Here is a 16,141-nt window from a genome sequence, read left to right on the forward strand (position 1 = left end):
AAATGGGAGGTTTAGATTGGATATTAGGAAAAATTTCTTCACCCAAAGGGTATTAAGCACTGGAACAAGCTGCCCAGGGAAGTGGTGGAGTCATCATCACTGAAAGTATTTAAAAGATGTGTAGATGTGGCACTTAGGGCCGTGGTTTATTGGTGAACCTGACATCACTAGGTTAACAGTTGGACTCGATGATCTCAATGGTCTTTTCCAAACCAAATTGCTCTACCTTTCTGTAAGGTCTGGCAGGTAAAGAATAGCCATAGCACATACTTAAGTTTGTGAATTTTATATCTGTAAGGTAAGGAAAATATAAGTAGATATGTTTCCTTCCTTTAAATAACTAATCATTGGACTCCTCATCCACCAGATTTTATAATACTTTGATGTCTCTGTTTTCCTGTGCTAGAAAGTACTTGGGCACTGAACTTCAAAACTGCAGTCCTGAAAATCTTTGCCTTGCTGCCATGTCCTCGAGGCACTTAATTGCTGTTGGCACTTTAGGTTTTTATAACTTGAAAGTTCAGCTATAGTGGTATGCAGAAAATAATTCAAAATTCCTTGAACCAGAAAGAGATAGCATGCTAATCAGCAGCAACCCTCTTGCTACTGCTAATTGCCTGTTCTATGTTTGGATGCTCCATGTCACCATGCAGCTGGATACAGGAGAGTTAATTAGACCAGTAAGGAGGAGAGAGAGAGAGAACACAAAACAAGGTGGAACTCTTGAGCGTAGAGGGAGTTTTCTTGAATATAGGGGGGCCTGGGTTCCAGTTCTGGCTTGAAGGATCTCCCACGTATTTTGCATAAAGCTATCCTTGGAGTCAAGAATGGGATTCAAAATTCTCTTTTGCCAGGTGAGCAATACAACTGCAAACCTGGGGAGCTGTCCTTCTGCTCCCTGTTGTCCAAACAGTACTTTCTGTGCAGCCAAATACTTTGTAACAGTAGGAATACAGAGTGTGAGTACTGCAGAAGAGCTTCTAGGTCTCACTGGGATTCTGGGGTCTGCATTTTCTGAAGATGATATCTGATTTAATCCCTTTATCTCCTGCATCCCTGATGAGCAGAGGAGAGGTGCAATGATGCATTTATTGGACTAAGTTATGTGTTGCACAGATTTTACAGGTATCTGATTGCCTGCATCCTGTAACTCTTGACTTATCGATTATTAATTGAAATTGGACCTCAGAAATTCAGTTTTCTACCTGATGACTACTGACATCCCAAAGTAGTCCAACTTTTCAAGAGCATGCAGATAAGATATTAGTCTGATTTTCTTCTCATTTCTGCAGCTTGAGTGGAAACTGATAGGAGAGTGACATCAAATCCATGGAGAGACCTTGAGAACATCAGTGCGGGGTTTAACTGCATTTTAGATTCCTAAACGTCTTTGAAAATTTATGTGCTTAATAAGACACTGTAACTACTGTTCTCCACTGATTATATATGGAGAAAAGTCTGGCAGCCCTTTGGTAGCTTTCCTGATATTTTTCTTCCATCATGATTAAGTGAGGCACCAGTTACAGGCTGTTGAGTGAATTTCAGCTGTCTATCGGTACATGATGGTAACAGTACCACGTAACCACCCAGGTAAAGACAGAGACATTGAAGTTTGAGACACATAGATAGTGTTAATGCTGGGGACCAGAAAAGCACAGAAAGCCAAAAGGCGAGAATCAGTCAGAGAGGTGTGCCTTGGGGATCTCACTCTAGGATTTGGAGCAGAATTACTGACCACGTGACAAGGAAGTTCCTCCTAAATCGGACTGTAGGAGGACCTTTGAACCTACAATAGTTAGGTCATGCTCACACTGAGATGCAGCAGGAAGTTAAGGTAAATTATCTAGAGATGTGGGCTCATCACACTTACATTAATCTATCTAGAGGCTTGTACTCACAGAAGACATGAGCTTATCATCAAGCAGCTTAATAGTCCTCTGCTGATCCCATTAGCAACAATAATTCATTGCCAAAGGAGAATTAAACTGAGTGATCTACAACTATTTTACACGAGAAAATAAGCCTCCACTTGGATTTTAAAGCTCTTTGAAGTGTGAGCACTTGGATCACACTACTGGCTGATTTGTCTTAACTTTCCTCAGCCTCCCTGCCTAAATATGCAAATATGTCCTCTCTGCCAAAGAGTAATTACATCTAAAAGGGCAAAAAGTTCCTGTTTTTTTAATGCAATCTGAAGGTTTCTTGGTGCAAGCTCTGTACTAGAAACGATTGCAGCGCTCAGTTTTACTATCCATTTTCATTTGCTTTTGGTAGACAGCTCATTTAAGAAGTCATTTTCTGGTACACAAACTTCAAAATGAAATTGTTTCAATTTGCATGATGACAGAATAATTGGCTTATGTTCTTTTTTAGAATATTGCATCAATCAATTAGAAATAATCCATTAATGTAAACAAGATTTGCAATTTTAGTCTTGGAACATCAGTGAGACTAAAACCTTTATTTATTTTATGCAATTTATTAATGGAATCTCTAGTTATTAATTTGCTTCTTCATTTATCACCTCTAGTGACATTTGAAATTTATATAATGAAAAATAAGGAAGAGTTAAAAAATAATTAGAAATTACTCAAGACATCATTTTCATACAAACTTGTTTGATCAGCTGTGCGTTTCTTTACTCATATTCATGAGGAATGAGAGAAAATATCCATCTTGCAAAGTGTTTTTACTAATTTCATTATATGAGAAAACTATATGAAATTTTCAGGAGATTTCTATTGATAAAGGATAGACTGAATTCCTCTACATTATGCATTCATCTAACTACTTGTCGTGTGCAATAAATCAATACCATGCACTTTTTCTGAAAGAGGTAAAGATATATGAGTATTTTTGCTGATTATGTGTTTTGGTTTTTTTTTTTGATCTGGACAGATTTAAAATGAGGAAGTGTGCAAGTATCTTTTCATTTACACTGAATGTTAATGTGTTTACATCTCTTTTGTTTTTAGCAAGAACACCAGGACATCAGATACACTTAATAAGCAACAGCAAACACTGAGGATGCACATAGACATTCCCAGAGCGCAGCTTCTGATTGAGGAGAGGGACACAATGGAGACAATTGGTAAATTCTTGTTGAGCTTGTTTGCACTGGTTAACATAAAAGGCACTTTAAGTGGACTTGCTTTACCTCATTCCTTTTCCCCGTTGCAGACATCAAGAACATACAGCTAAAAAGTAATTTGCTCTGTTTGAAAATTGAACTGATTTTTTTTCCTCCCCTTTGACATTTTCCACTTTAAGTAATCTCAGTATTTTAAATAATGCAGGACATTAGGAAAATGAAGCTAGTGGAAAGAGACGAAGAAAATGTAAATGAAGACTGCCAGTTTTATGATTTTCATTTTGATTTCTCTTTTGGCTTTGACTAGACAGTTCGATCACTGGCATTACTTATAAGGAAGAAGAAATTCTCAAACTACAGTATCAGTATTTAAACATTTGCAAGAGCCAACTTCTAAAACTTAAACATTCCATATTGTATCCACCTGATCATAGCAAATGATATTTCAACATTTTGATCAGTTTTCAGCTTTTGTGTATGTCTGCAAAATTCACTTCTAAACTGTTTCACACAGTGGAAAACAAGATTACTTATGTGGCTGGCAAATAGCTGAGCTGTCATGAAAAATAGAACTGTTTGGTGTTGTTTATTTGGGTTTGCTTTTTTTGGTTTTTTTTTTTCCCCCCAAATAACGCAAACACAAGATGCCTGGAATCTCAACAGAATAAAAATATAACCTGATCTTGTGACTGCATGGAAACACAATACGGCAAGACCCTCCAGAATGACTCATATTTTTAGTTTTCTAACTTCTTTGGATAAAAGTCTCTGGAGAAGAAGCCTGGGATGGCTGAGATTTAATAGCATCCTAGGAACGTTGTGGCCAGAAGAGTTCTCCACAAGCTGGGAGCATCATCTCCTGTCCATGCCTGCACTGTGGATGGACAATCTGCTTTAGCCCTGCCCCGTCATGCTCGCTGTCAGTCTGGCATGGGGGCATGGCCTCAAAGGACATCCGACAATTTGTCCTGCAGCTTTGAAAAGGAGAGCTATGCTTCACCTGAAATATAGACTTTGTTTAATCCTGATTTGACCTTCCCTAAGTTTGCCTCCATGTTGCAGTCTTTTGTGGCAAAGCTTCACCCTAAAGATGGGTTTTATTTTTGAGTTACAGTTGCTGAGCAGTTGAGGGTTATCGTGGAAATACCATTAGTGCCTTAACTGTAGCAATGCGATCAGAGCTTTGGTAATAGCCAGCTCTCCACACAGCACTCAGAATAAGCAGGCGCTTTGGCAGTCTTTGACATAGCTTACTGCCAAGAGGCTTTATTCCCAACCTGCTCATCTTTTGCCAGAGTACTTTGATTTCATAATGCTTATTCTATTTATGGCCTTCTTTGGGTAAAAAAAATGCTCGTTACGTTATTGTGCAGAGCTGTTCGCCTTAATGGTGTCTTGTCAAGTTAAAAAAAAACATAACAAAAAATAAAAAACCAGGAATGCTTAAAAGAAGTGGATCAACCTCTGCTGACAAATAAATGCATGGAAGTCCCACTGCTGCCAGTCTCCTTAGAAATACATTATAAAGGTATATAGCATAGTACAGCAGAAATTTTTTTGAAAATAGAATCGTAGAACATTTTTGGCTGGAAGAGACCTTCAAGATCATCAAGTCCAACTTTTTCCTAGCCCTATCAACACTAGTAAACCATGTCCCTCAGCACAACATCTACCCGTCTCTTAAACAACTGCAGGGATGGTGACTCAACCACCCCCCTGGGCAGCCTGTTCCAATGGCTGACAACCTTCTCAGTGAAAAAATTCTTCTTAATGTCCAACCTGAACCTCCCCTGGCACAATTTAAGGCCATTTTTCCTTGTGCTATCACTCACCACTAGGGCGAACAGACCAGCTCCTGCCTTGCTACAGCCTCCTTTCAGGTAGTTGTAGAGAGCAATAAGGTCTCCCCTCAGTCTCCTCTCCAGGCTAAACAGCCCCAGATCCCTCAGCTGTTTCTCATATGACACATGCTCCAAATCCTTTACCAGCCTGGCAGCCCAACTCTGTACCCTCTCCAGCACCTCCATGTCACTCTTGTATTGAGGGGCCCAAAACTGGACACAGTACTGAAGATGTGGCCTCACCCAAGCCCAGTACAGGGGCATGATCACATAACGCCCTGCTGGCCACACTGTTACAGGTTAGAATGCCACTGGCCTTCTTGGCCACCTGGGCACACTGCTGGCTCTTGTTCAGCTGACTGTCAATCCACAACCCCAAGTCCTTCTCTGCCAGGCAGCTTGCCAGCCATTACTCCCCAAGCCTGTAGCGCTGCTAGAGGTTGCTGTGGCCAAAGTGCAGGATCTGGCATTTGGCCTTATTGAAACTCATGGAACTAGCCTTGGCCCAGCAATCCAGCCTATCTAGATCCCTCTGTAGAACCTCCCTACCCTCAAGCAGATTGACACTTACACTCAGCTTGGTGTCATCTGCAAACTTACTAAGGGTGCACTCTGTTCCCTCGTCCTGATCATTGATAAAATTAAACAGGAATGGCCCCAGTACTGAGTTAAACAGGAGTGGCCCCAGTAATGAGCCTTGAAGGACATCACTCATGACCGGCCGCCAACTGGATTTAACTCCATTGACCACAACTCTTTGGACTCGACCATCTAATCTTTTTTTCACCCAGCAAAGCCTATGCCCATCCAAGCCAAGAGCAGTCAATTTCTGAAGGAGAATGCTGTGGGCAATGTTGTCAAATGCCTTACTAAAGTCATGACGGGCAACATCTACAGCCTTTCTTTCATCTAACCAGTGGGTGACCCTGTCATAGAAGGAGATCAGGTTTGTTAAACAGGATCTGCCCTTCGTAAACCCAAGGTGACTGGGTCTGATCACCTGTTTGTCCTGAATGTGTTGCATAATGGAACTCGGGATGATCTGCTCCAACAGCTTCACTGGAATTGAAGTCAAACTGATAGGCCTGTAATTTCCCCGATCATCCTTCCATCACTTCTTATAGATGGGTGTTATATTGGCTGACTTCCAGTCAGCTGGGTCCTCACCAGTCAGCAAGGACTGCTGGTAAATGATGGACAGTGGCTTGATGAGCTTTTATTACTATTATGAATGGATAAAAAGACTGAAAAAAATGCAAAAGAAAGTCTGATAATATGCAAATAGTTGTTCTGCAAGCACAAAGTCAATGGAAGATTTATTTCTGTTAGAAATTTCATGATCAAGTGGCTCAGATTCCTCTTTAGAGCAAACGAAACACAATACTGATATCACAACAGGAAAAAAAAACAGAGGTGCTGTATAACACTGGCTTTCTGCAGGGATCAAGGTGTGTCTAGAAATTTGGTGGATATATCTCATAGGGAAGCAATAGGCAGCAGAACCATACAGCATTAAAGATCAATGCTCACCTTTTTCTTCCTGTTCTTCCCAAGGCCAGGCTTCATCTCACACCTTTCTTTGTAGGTGCAGGAAATGCAGTAGTCAGCTGGACTGACTATGTTGAGGAAAACATAGACAACTCACATAAAGCTCCCCAGACTTTCTTTTTCAAACCTACAGTAGTGAGATTTGGTGCAGAGAGGGCTGATAAGACTTAGCCCTTAGCTTCCAGAACAGCAGAACACTGGATTTAAGGATGTTTAACTGCCCTGCAAGTATATTTCTATTGCCTTCACTACGGTACTCATTTGCTTAAAAATGCAGCTCCCTAAGAACAGTCTTGGATCATGACCAAGCCTTCTGCAATATTCTGTCTCTGTAGAAAAAGCTGACTGGTAGAGGATTAGTTAGCAATGTTACTTAACAGCCTCCTTTTGGGAAGACGTGTTCAGAAGCTCAGCTGAGATCTCTGAAAATGAAGGGGGAGGGGGCAGTACTCAATAATGGGAAAAAAAAATGAATTAGGGCCAAAAGTAATGACACACAAAATAGCTTTTTGGAAGGATATTTAACAGTCTATCTCAGTTGCACATCTCTAAGGTGAAGTTTTTAAGGCCAGGCTGGATGGGGCTCTGGGCAGCCTGACCTAGTGGGGGATGTCCCTGCCTATGGCAGTGAGGTCGGAAATGGCAGTGAGTTCGGAACTAGATGATCTTTAAGGTACCTTCCAACCCTGACAGTTCTATGATTCTATGAAATCACCAAGAAAAACATGAAAATTACACTTATTCTTTAGTTTTGTACGAAATTTAAGTTTAGACCCAGAGGCTCCCAAGCTGCGGTACACACCCCAAAACTATCCTGCAGCCCTGCAGAGAAGAGCGAACTGCCACTGTCAGTGTTGGCACCCAGCTGAAAACAGGTCTGGGAACTTGCTGTAAAGCTCTTATGAAGGCAAATCCAAAATTCGTTCAATTATCTGACGGTTGGGGTTTTTTTTACTTACAGATGACAGATCAACGGTTCTGCTCACTGATGCTGACTTTGGAGAGACGTCTAAGCAGAAGTCACTGACTGTCACCCACACAGTCCATTACCAGTCTGTGTCACAAGCTACAGGACCACTGGTGGATGTTTCCGATGCCCGGCCAGGAACAAGTAAGCACAAAAGAAAATATGTTATCTGGAAAAGAGAAAGCTGTAGGAAAATGAATACTATGCTCATGAATTTGCATCCTCATGGGTATTTTTCTTCAAGCTGAAAGTTGAAAGAAATCTATTTAGGTCAGCAGAGAACATTTCTTACACAATTGCATTTAGTGATTCAATATGGTAAAAATTGCATATGCATCTGAAATGTAGATGTAATTTGAAATAATTCATACCTGGCTTTCCTTAAACCAAATGCATGATAGATTTTAATTTCTAGAATTTATTGGATAAATTAGCCTAATGGCTTTTAGTGTCGAATATATTTTTTTCTTGGTGATGTCTTTATTGTATTTCAAAATGCAACTTCCCTCCTTACCTCTCCATCAGGCCAAAAAATACATTTCCCATTATTATTTTTCTGAAAAAGTTGTATTTGTGGTTTTAGTTATTATGGTAAATTACTTTTAAAAGGTATATTCATGCTGAGTTATTCTTACGGTGATTAAAATACTATAATAAATTAATATACTGCTGCAATCCGTTCTTATTTCTCTCATGATTGTGTTCCATATCTATGTAAATGGAAACAAAAATAAATCACTAGATCAAATGAATATTTTTAAGAGCATTGCTAAAGTGTAGCTCACCAGCAGTATCCATTTTCAAAAATCTCTTGGAGTACTTCCTTTTCAGAATTCGTGAGTTCAGTCAACGGAAATGCTGAAAGCTCAGTTGTTAGAATACAAATTATTTGAAAAATCTTCAATTCATCTTCATTTCCACCCCAGTCTTTATAAATTATAGCTATTCTAGTCCTGACCTTACTGCTGTTCTAGCTCTGACACTTTTAAACTACAGTTAGTTATTTTTTGAGGACTAGATTAGTACCACCGTTTTTCATCCATGGAAAATCATCACATTGAATTAGAAGAGTCAAGAAACACTATTTTTCTTTCTGGTACCATTTTTGTCTTGCTCCTTTAGTTCATATGCATGCTGGCTAGATGCTCACTAGGAGCAAAATTATCATCATGTAATTTTTATCATATTGTCAGGTAAAGATCATCTGAGTGAACAATAGACTTTCCATTGTTTTCCAAACCTGCCTTTCTAATAAGGAAAGAGGCGCCACCCAAAATTGCCTGCCTATGTTATACTATAGCATTTTATAGCATCAGCACCTTCCCTACCTAATCCCCTTTTTGTATGCAGTTATGTGCTTCATTTCACTGAAGTTAGGGGGAGACTTCCTTCAAGTTAAACTTGGATTTAACTCAAATGTAAGAATATGATCTGTGTCCACACCAGCTTTGGATACAGAAATCCATCATCACTTTCATTATGCAGCAAAGATCTGACTGCAGCAGTGCATGGGGCTGAGTCAAAGACATTTAAGTGATGTTCTCCCAATTTAAGACACTAATATATTTTTGGTAGTTGCTGGGCTATGAGGTTCTGTCTAGATCCTCAACTTTCTCTGTGAAGAGGGGAGCAATATCCAGCTGAGTGTCTCAGAGGTTATGGATCCTCCCATCTGAGCGCACTCACACTCATTGGTTTGTAAATATTCCCTTACATCACTTTTAAAGTTACTCTTTAGCTTTTCTGTATTTATTGATAGAAGAGGTACACTCTGTGAATTTTTGCCTTGCTCACCTCAGCTCTCTTACAGTTATGTTTCAGCATATGACAGCAGAGCTGGCTTAACAACCAGAGCACCAGATGTGCGCTGTTTTCCATCATGCAAGCAGCTCTGGAGCTTCCCTCTGCTGCAGGGTCCCTTATGCAGGCACAGCACAGCTAGTTCAGAGCCTCCTGCTGAGCATGTACTGAGCAGTACTTGGTCAGCAAGACGAGAAGCGACCTCCTCTGTGCTGGCAGCAGGCTCTCCCACCTCCTTCAAGTTGCTGACGAAGCCTACCGCATCAAGTCACACGATCAGTCCCTCCTGCTCTGGCAGCAGGGATTGGACTAGATGATCTTTTGAGGTCCCTTCCAACCCCTAACATTCTGTGATTCTGTGGTTCTGTGGTTCTGTGATTCTCTGATTCTCTGATTCTCTGATTCTGTGATCAGAGTATAGTTGAGGTTGAAAAGGACCTCTGGGCACTCCCTATTCCAACCCCTCTGCTTAAAGAAAGGTCAGTTAGAGATGGTTTCCCAGGGTCATACCCAGATGAATTTTCAATTTTTCCAAGGATAGAGACTCAACCACATCTCTGGGCAACCTGTACCAGTGTTCAGCCTCTCTCACAATAGTGTTTCCTGACGTTTAAAGGAAAATTCCCATGGTTCAACTTGTGCCCACTACCTCTGGTCCTATCACTGGGCACCACCAAAAAGAGCCTGATTCTGTCCTCTTTGCACATTCCCTTCAGGTATTTATATACATTGTTGAGATTTCCCTGATATTTTTCCAGAACAAGCAGACCTTGCACCAGGCCAAGAGTTGTCCCACCAGCACTCCCCTGCTGTCCTTGTGTTCCCTGAAAGCAGGCATGAGGCTCTCCTCTGGGTACATGACAGCCATGTGCCAACTTGCCACAGCTGGTGCAGGCATTGGTTTACACTGACAGGCTGGCCACCTCATGCCATGTGTGTTTTTGGACGTTTTCCATGTGAGGCAGCTATGTGTTGCGTTACCAGGAGAATCAATTATCAATGGCACTAAGTTCATGTTTTTCCATTGCTGCAGGGGGAAGATGTGAAATAGAAGGATTAGACTGTAGCTGGTCTTTGTAAATAAGTGCTGTGTTTCATTGAAGCAGCAGAATATAAATTCTTAGTGGGAATGCTTAGGCAGAAGAAATGCTCAGAGTCATTATCTGGGTATTGTTTTTTTTTTCTTTAAATTGCTTCTGCTGAAGTCTCTTACCTCAGAGACTGACAACTTCACCATTTGAATGTCAAAGAACATTTGAATAGATTTGAATTTTTCATTTCTAATGCCCTCTCTCTCTATTGTTAGTAATATCCTTTCAGAAGCTTCGAAGAGAAATCCTTCAGTGCTGATTTAGTCATTTTCTCTTAGTCACATAATGATTTTTCTGTTCCACTTGCTTTGTTAAGGAGTTAAGGAGTTTTACAGAAGAACTATTCATTAACAAAATTAAGGAGATCAGTTTTGGCAGATAGTTCACTTTTACTCCCTTGGTCACTGTATTATCTCTAGGATAACAGAAAATAAAACATTGCTGACCTTAAACAAGTAGCAGATTATTTTTAAAAGTTTAATAAATTGTGTTTATTTACTATTTTTTTTTAAACAGTCAAATCTTTATGAACCTGAGTTCCCAGTGAAACTCTCATGGCACTATTACAAGTTATGTTTTATGCCTTGGCTACTTGTTAAAAAAACAAGGAATCTGTAGCTTATTCATATTGTAATATAGCAAAAGCATACCAAAATGTCCAGAGCAGGAAATTGTATCACCACATTTCTGAGCAGAGAGCTCAGAGACCTTCTGTAGCGTGTTTCTGAGGCACATCTATGCTGGTAATTTACCTCAGACTTCACTTCAGATGTGGTGTGACCAGATCTACTTGCCTTGTGCTCTTTCACATCTCGAAGTGGTTTAGTAAGTAAAGTATAGGGATAAATGAATGTGTCATTTGGAGATTGGCGAAGCTCTCAGCTCTTTACCTGCACACTTTTTTTAAATGTAAGGTTTCATTAGAAAGAGGGTATTTTAAAAATGTTAGCAGTTTGGTAATGAACAGCACTTTCACTGTTCACTCTTTTCCCCTCCAAAGAATGTTTTGTTGGTTTTTTTAACCAACATGATTTCAGTGGCCATTCCATTCTGGCTGGGCTTGTTTCCTTATCAATTCAAGAACCTCGTGGCAAAGACCCTCTCTGTTATCTACCGCAGATCCTACCACAAGGAGGAGTGCCAAAACCGGACCCACGGCTCGCAACCGTTACGCTAGCCAGTGGACCCTCAACAGACCTCACCCCACCATATCAGCTCATACCCTCACCACCGACTGGAGGCTGCCCACCCCCAGGCCGGCGGGATCGGTGGACAAGGAAAGCGATAGCTACAGCGTCAGCCCCTCACAGGACACAGGTACGGGGCTCTCTGCGGGGCTGCATTGTGAAAACCTGGCAACAGTAGCTCCAGTAACCTTCTTGGTCTTCAGTGCACTTCATTTGGTGCTCAGGTGTCACTATCTTTCCTTGCGAGGGTGTTTTTCTGCAGGCTATATATAAGGAGTGCCACAAATGGCGTGTAGTGCTAATGATAACAAATATTGTGCCTGCAGTTTCTCATGCCACACACACATACTGGAGTCCTTTGAATGATACGGTTGTAATTTTTCCTGAAGATGAAGTGCAGCACTTCCTATATCTGAAGGAAAATATAAGATAATTTACTGCATGAAATGGCATTGACCAGGAAGGGGCAGTATTAGCAACCAAGAATTTGCCTGAGTCATAGGTGGAGTGGTTTTAAGGTTTGAGCTATGTTGAGGTTTGTATTTCCCTTTTCACATTCACATAATATGTTCATAGGGTTTATTCTAAGTGGAAAAAATAAAAAGTGGGAAAAATCTGTGGCGTTAGAGGCAAAGTCAAAATCCATTCATATCACTGAATACTGCAGCAACTAATGCCCATTTTCCTGAGAAACAGCATTGGTTTTATTCCTCTAGGTAATAAGTGGGGAGACATTAAATAACTATTCTGCCTGCAGTCTTCCTCTCTTCTTGATGTCTTCGCATTATAAATGCGATTGTAACTGAAAAAAACCAAATATATCTTTCTCCTCTGCTGTATACTGAACAAATGACCAAAAATAAAAGGCAAATAAATGAGTAAATGATTAAGCAGAAGAATAGAATAGAATCATAGAATGCATTGGGTTGGAAGGGACCTTGAAAGGTCATCTAGTCCAAGCCCCCTGCAGTGAGCAGAGACATCTTTAACTGGATCAGGTTGCTCAGAACCCCATCCAGCCTGACCTTGAATGCCTCCAGGGATGGGGAAACACCACCTGTCTGGGCAACTTGTGCCAGTTTTTCACCAACCTTATAGTAGAGAACTTACAATAAATCTAATAAAGGTTAAATGTGAAGAAAAGTAAAATACTTTTTAGAGGTATGCCTGGCAAAAGCAAATCCAGGATTACTCTGGCATCCTCAGAATGAGTTGCCTACCTTCTGTCCTGATTTTAGGGCAAAAGTGTTTGACATGTGAAAAAGCTATGTGTTATAGCTAGAAAGCAGTAGATGAGACTGGGCTTTCACTGTGAAAATCAGTGTGACTTTTCTCTGTAAGAACAAGCAGCTGACTTCTCTTACATCCAGTAATTTATAGGTTGAAGTTCTCATCTTTTCACAATTCATCCTCTTAAACTTGCAGACCCCTATGTTGTCTCCACAGGGTAACAGCATTCAGTAGGTACCTTTAGCCAGCTGGCAATCTCATGATAATTTATTCATGTAGAATTATCATAAGGCTTTAAGGATTAACTCTAATAGCTGTACAGATACAAATATAAATAGCAAATGTTATGTCAGAATCCCTTTTTCTAGACATCCCAGATTTCAGGTGCATTTGCATATGTTCCAACATTTTGTCGCTCAAGGATGTTTTCCAATGCACATGGCAAAGGGTGGAGAATTTAATTTGCTGCATGGTTTAATAGGCAAACTACACACAATTTTTTAAACAGACTTCATAATCTAAGTTTTAGCATAGCTACTAAAAAAAATAGAGACAGTATAAACTACATACTTCTGAAGTTTAAAATTTCCAAATAAACATTCTAACAGATGCAGACATATTATGTGTTTAAATGTCAATTAAAGTACTGTGCACATTTGATCACTTTTCCAATATGGAGTTCAGATTTCTGAATCTAGTTGATGCAGTTGATATTTGACAGAATTTAGCCCTTATTATCAAAACAATTCCGGCTTTAGAGAGCAGTAGCTTTTATGTATAGGAGAAATGTATTACAATAGCTCACAGCTATAACTCAGTTCAAAAGTTCTAAACAGAGGCCAATAGTAATTTTCTGATGAATCTAGGTTTCATGAAGTTCATGCTGGACTTGGATGAACTTTCCTCAAATATGGAGAATGTGTTCAAGCAGATTCTTCCTGGAATAGCCTCCCCAGGGAATGGGATATGGGAAGCTGCAGGTTCTGAGATTCATGGACCCAACTGGGACCTTTTAAGTGACTATCATATTTACAGACATTGCTCTATGGCGCTGGGAAACTGCAGCTTTCCAGGAGTTTCCCGCTGGTCAGAAATTTGGCAAGACATTATTTACAAAGAAAATTTGTTTATTTACAAATCAAATGTTAAAAATGGTATGATGTTTTGGGGGATGGGGAACAAAAAAAATGACCTTTTTTTTAAGTTACGGCCTGCTCAAAATCTTAAGCAAGTTACAGAATATTGTAGAAGTATTTGTCATTTTAAATAATGCATGATCCTATTTACAAGTGTCAGGAGTGTTGTTCTTTGTGGTCAATGAAAACTGATGCAAGGATCCTAGCACACAATAAAAAAGATAAAGATTTGCAATAACAACACAGTTGCCTCTGGCTGCTATAGGAGTCCCATTTTTATGAATTAGCTATTACATTGTGCCTGTTTATTGAACATTACCAACAATGTCTGAAATTGTATAGATCTTGTGATGAAACGACTTCTGCCCAAGGAGCTTTTGAAAATCTGCTCTTCCGGCCTGCAAAGTGGAAGCACGATGGGTGCAACAGATTGGTGATATGTTCCTGCAGAAATGAGTGATGCGTTTCCAGAATGCTTTTTGATATATCAGTAGCTATTCACATCTTCAGTGATAGTGTTTGTTTAAGAAATACTGTTTTTCTCAGAAACTCATCAGCAAAAAAGACCAGCTCGTAGGTCAGATAGGAAGCCTCCATCAGCTTCAGCAGCATGGAAAAAAGCACCTTCAGGCTGGTGGCTACCAAACAGAACTGCTTTCTTAAGACCTTTGCTCTGTATAAAACGGGTTATTTTTTACCTGTTGTCTCAGTCAGAGATAATGCCTGAGAGACACTGTCTTTATGTTTGGCTTTTGTCCTCAGGGTTTTTTCAAAAAAAAAAAAAAAAGAAAAAAGTTTGAAACAGGCACAGAAACACAGTCCTTTCTCATCCAGATATCACCTCACAGAAATATTTCTGAGATACATTAAAAAGATAATGTAAAGAAGTTGTATCTCATTTTGATAAATCTGTTTTGTGGGGTTTAATATTTTCAGTGCATTTAACTTTTACAGAAATTATTTTTTGTAAAGAAAATATAAAAATTAAAGTAACCTTTTTCATGTATTAAAGGTTATTTCTTCTAAAGCGTGAATTTAATGCTAAGCCATGTAATGCTGCTAGCAGAATTGTACTTCTCTTCAGATTATCTGTAATTACTGAGTAACTGACTAAACCAAAAATTGTGCAGACATTTATAGTGAAGCAGACTTATTTAAATCACCTTGATTACTTCAAGGGCTCTGCATTTTATGAAGAAATACTATCATGCTCACAGCTTTCCTTCCAAAAAGGGTCATGCAGGTGTTTATTTATTTATTTATATATCTGGTGTTTAGATCGAGCAAGAAGCAGCATGGTCTCCACGGAAAGTGCCTCCTCAACTTACGAAGAGTTAGCGAGAGCGTACGAGCACGCAAAAATGGAAGAGCAGCTGAGACATGCCAAGTTCACCATAACAGAGTGCTTCATATCAGACACATCGTCGGAGCAGCTCACGGCAGGGACTAATGACTACACAGACAGTCTGACCTCAAGCACGCCGTCAGAGTCGGGGATTTGCAGGTTTACCGCATCCCCCCCTAAACCTCAGGATGGAGGACGAGTGATGAACATGGCAGTTCCAAAGGCACATCGGCCAGGTGAGAACGTTAGAGGTGGTGGTTTGGTCCTTGGGGTGAGCATTCCAGCTCACGCCGGGGCTGGGTAACGGGAGAGAGTCTATCACAGGGAAGGAAGAAAATGCAAAATATATCCTGTAACTACTTAAAGAAATACTTGCTTTTTGTCCCAGCTAATATAAAATTCTAGTATATTCTCCCATATGTAGAAAAATCAGAAACTTGGAAATTTGGGAACAGAAATGGACTGTCTCAGCCATCAAATCCACTCCTCTACAGCTTCAGCCATGACGCAATAGACGTTTCTGGGATAAATAACCATATGGGGTACATATGCCCTCAAACCACCCAATAATAAAATGTGTCTTACAGCAATACTTTTTATTTGAGAGCAAAGGTTTGCTATCAAAACAGTTCATAAAACAGTTTGTAGAAGATGTACAATCCCTTCTGACTCGTAACATCTCGTCAGGTTGTAATAACCCTTCGGTGATGTTCCTGAGCTATTATATTCTCTTTGACATCTCCTAATATCAAACTAGGATTATCTAAAGGAGAGAGAATAAAAAATCAAGAAAATTAAAACATTATAATAGCTCGAGGGATATGGAGCCTTCTAACTTCAGAGAAATTTAAACTCACTCCAACTTCTTACTGACTAAAGGTGCCTGAGGGGCATCCATCTGTTGG

General features: G+C 40.0%; 1 protein-coding gene across 1 annotated transcript in view; it reads left to right on the forward strand.

Moving 5' to 3' along the window:
- Positions 1-15,472, forward strand: part of LOC104278833 (Down syndrome cell adhesion molecule) — a gene marked incomplete at both ends in the record, with an annotated part of 62,576 nt that extends 47,104 nt beyond the window's left edge. Inside the window, 4 exons of the mRNA XM_009875929.1 lie at positions 2,976-3,091; positions 7,442-7,591; positions 11,458-11,655; positions 15,170-15,472. Of these exons, the coding sequence (XP_009874231.1) occupies positions 2,976-3,091; positions 7,442-7,591; positions 11,458-11,655; positions 15,170-15,472 (767 nt within the window). The remainder of the gene's footprint in view (positions 1-2,975; positions 3,092-7,441; positions 7,592-11,457; positions 11,656-15,169) is intronic.
- Between the last annotated feature and the right edge of the window lie 669 nt (positions 15,473-16,141).

This window comes from Apaloderma vittatum, unplaced genomic scaffold (assembly GCF_000703405.1).
Source record: "Apaloderma vittatum isolate BGI_N311 unplaced genomic scaffold, ASM70340v1 scaffold8639, whole genome shotgun sequence".
In the NCBI taxonomy this organism is placed as follows: Eukaryota; Metazoa; Chordata; class Aves; order Trogoniformes; family Trogonidae; genus Apaloderma; species Apaloderma vittatum.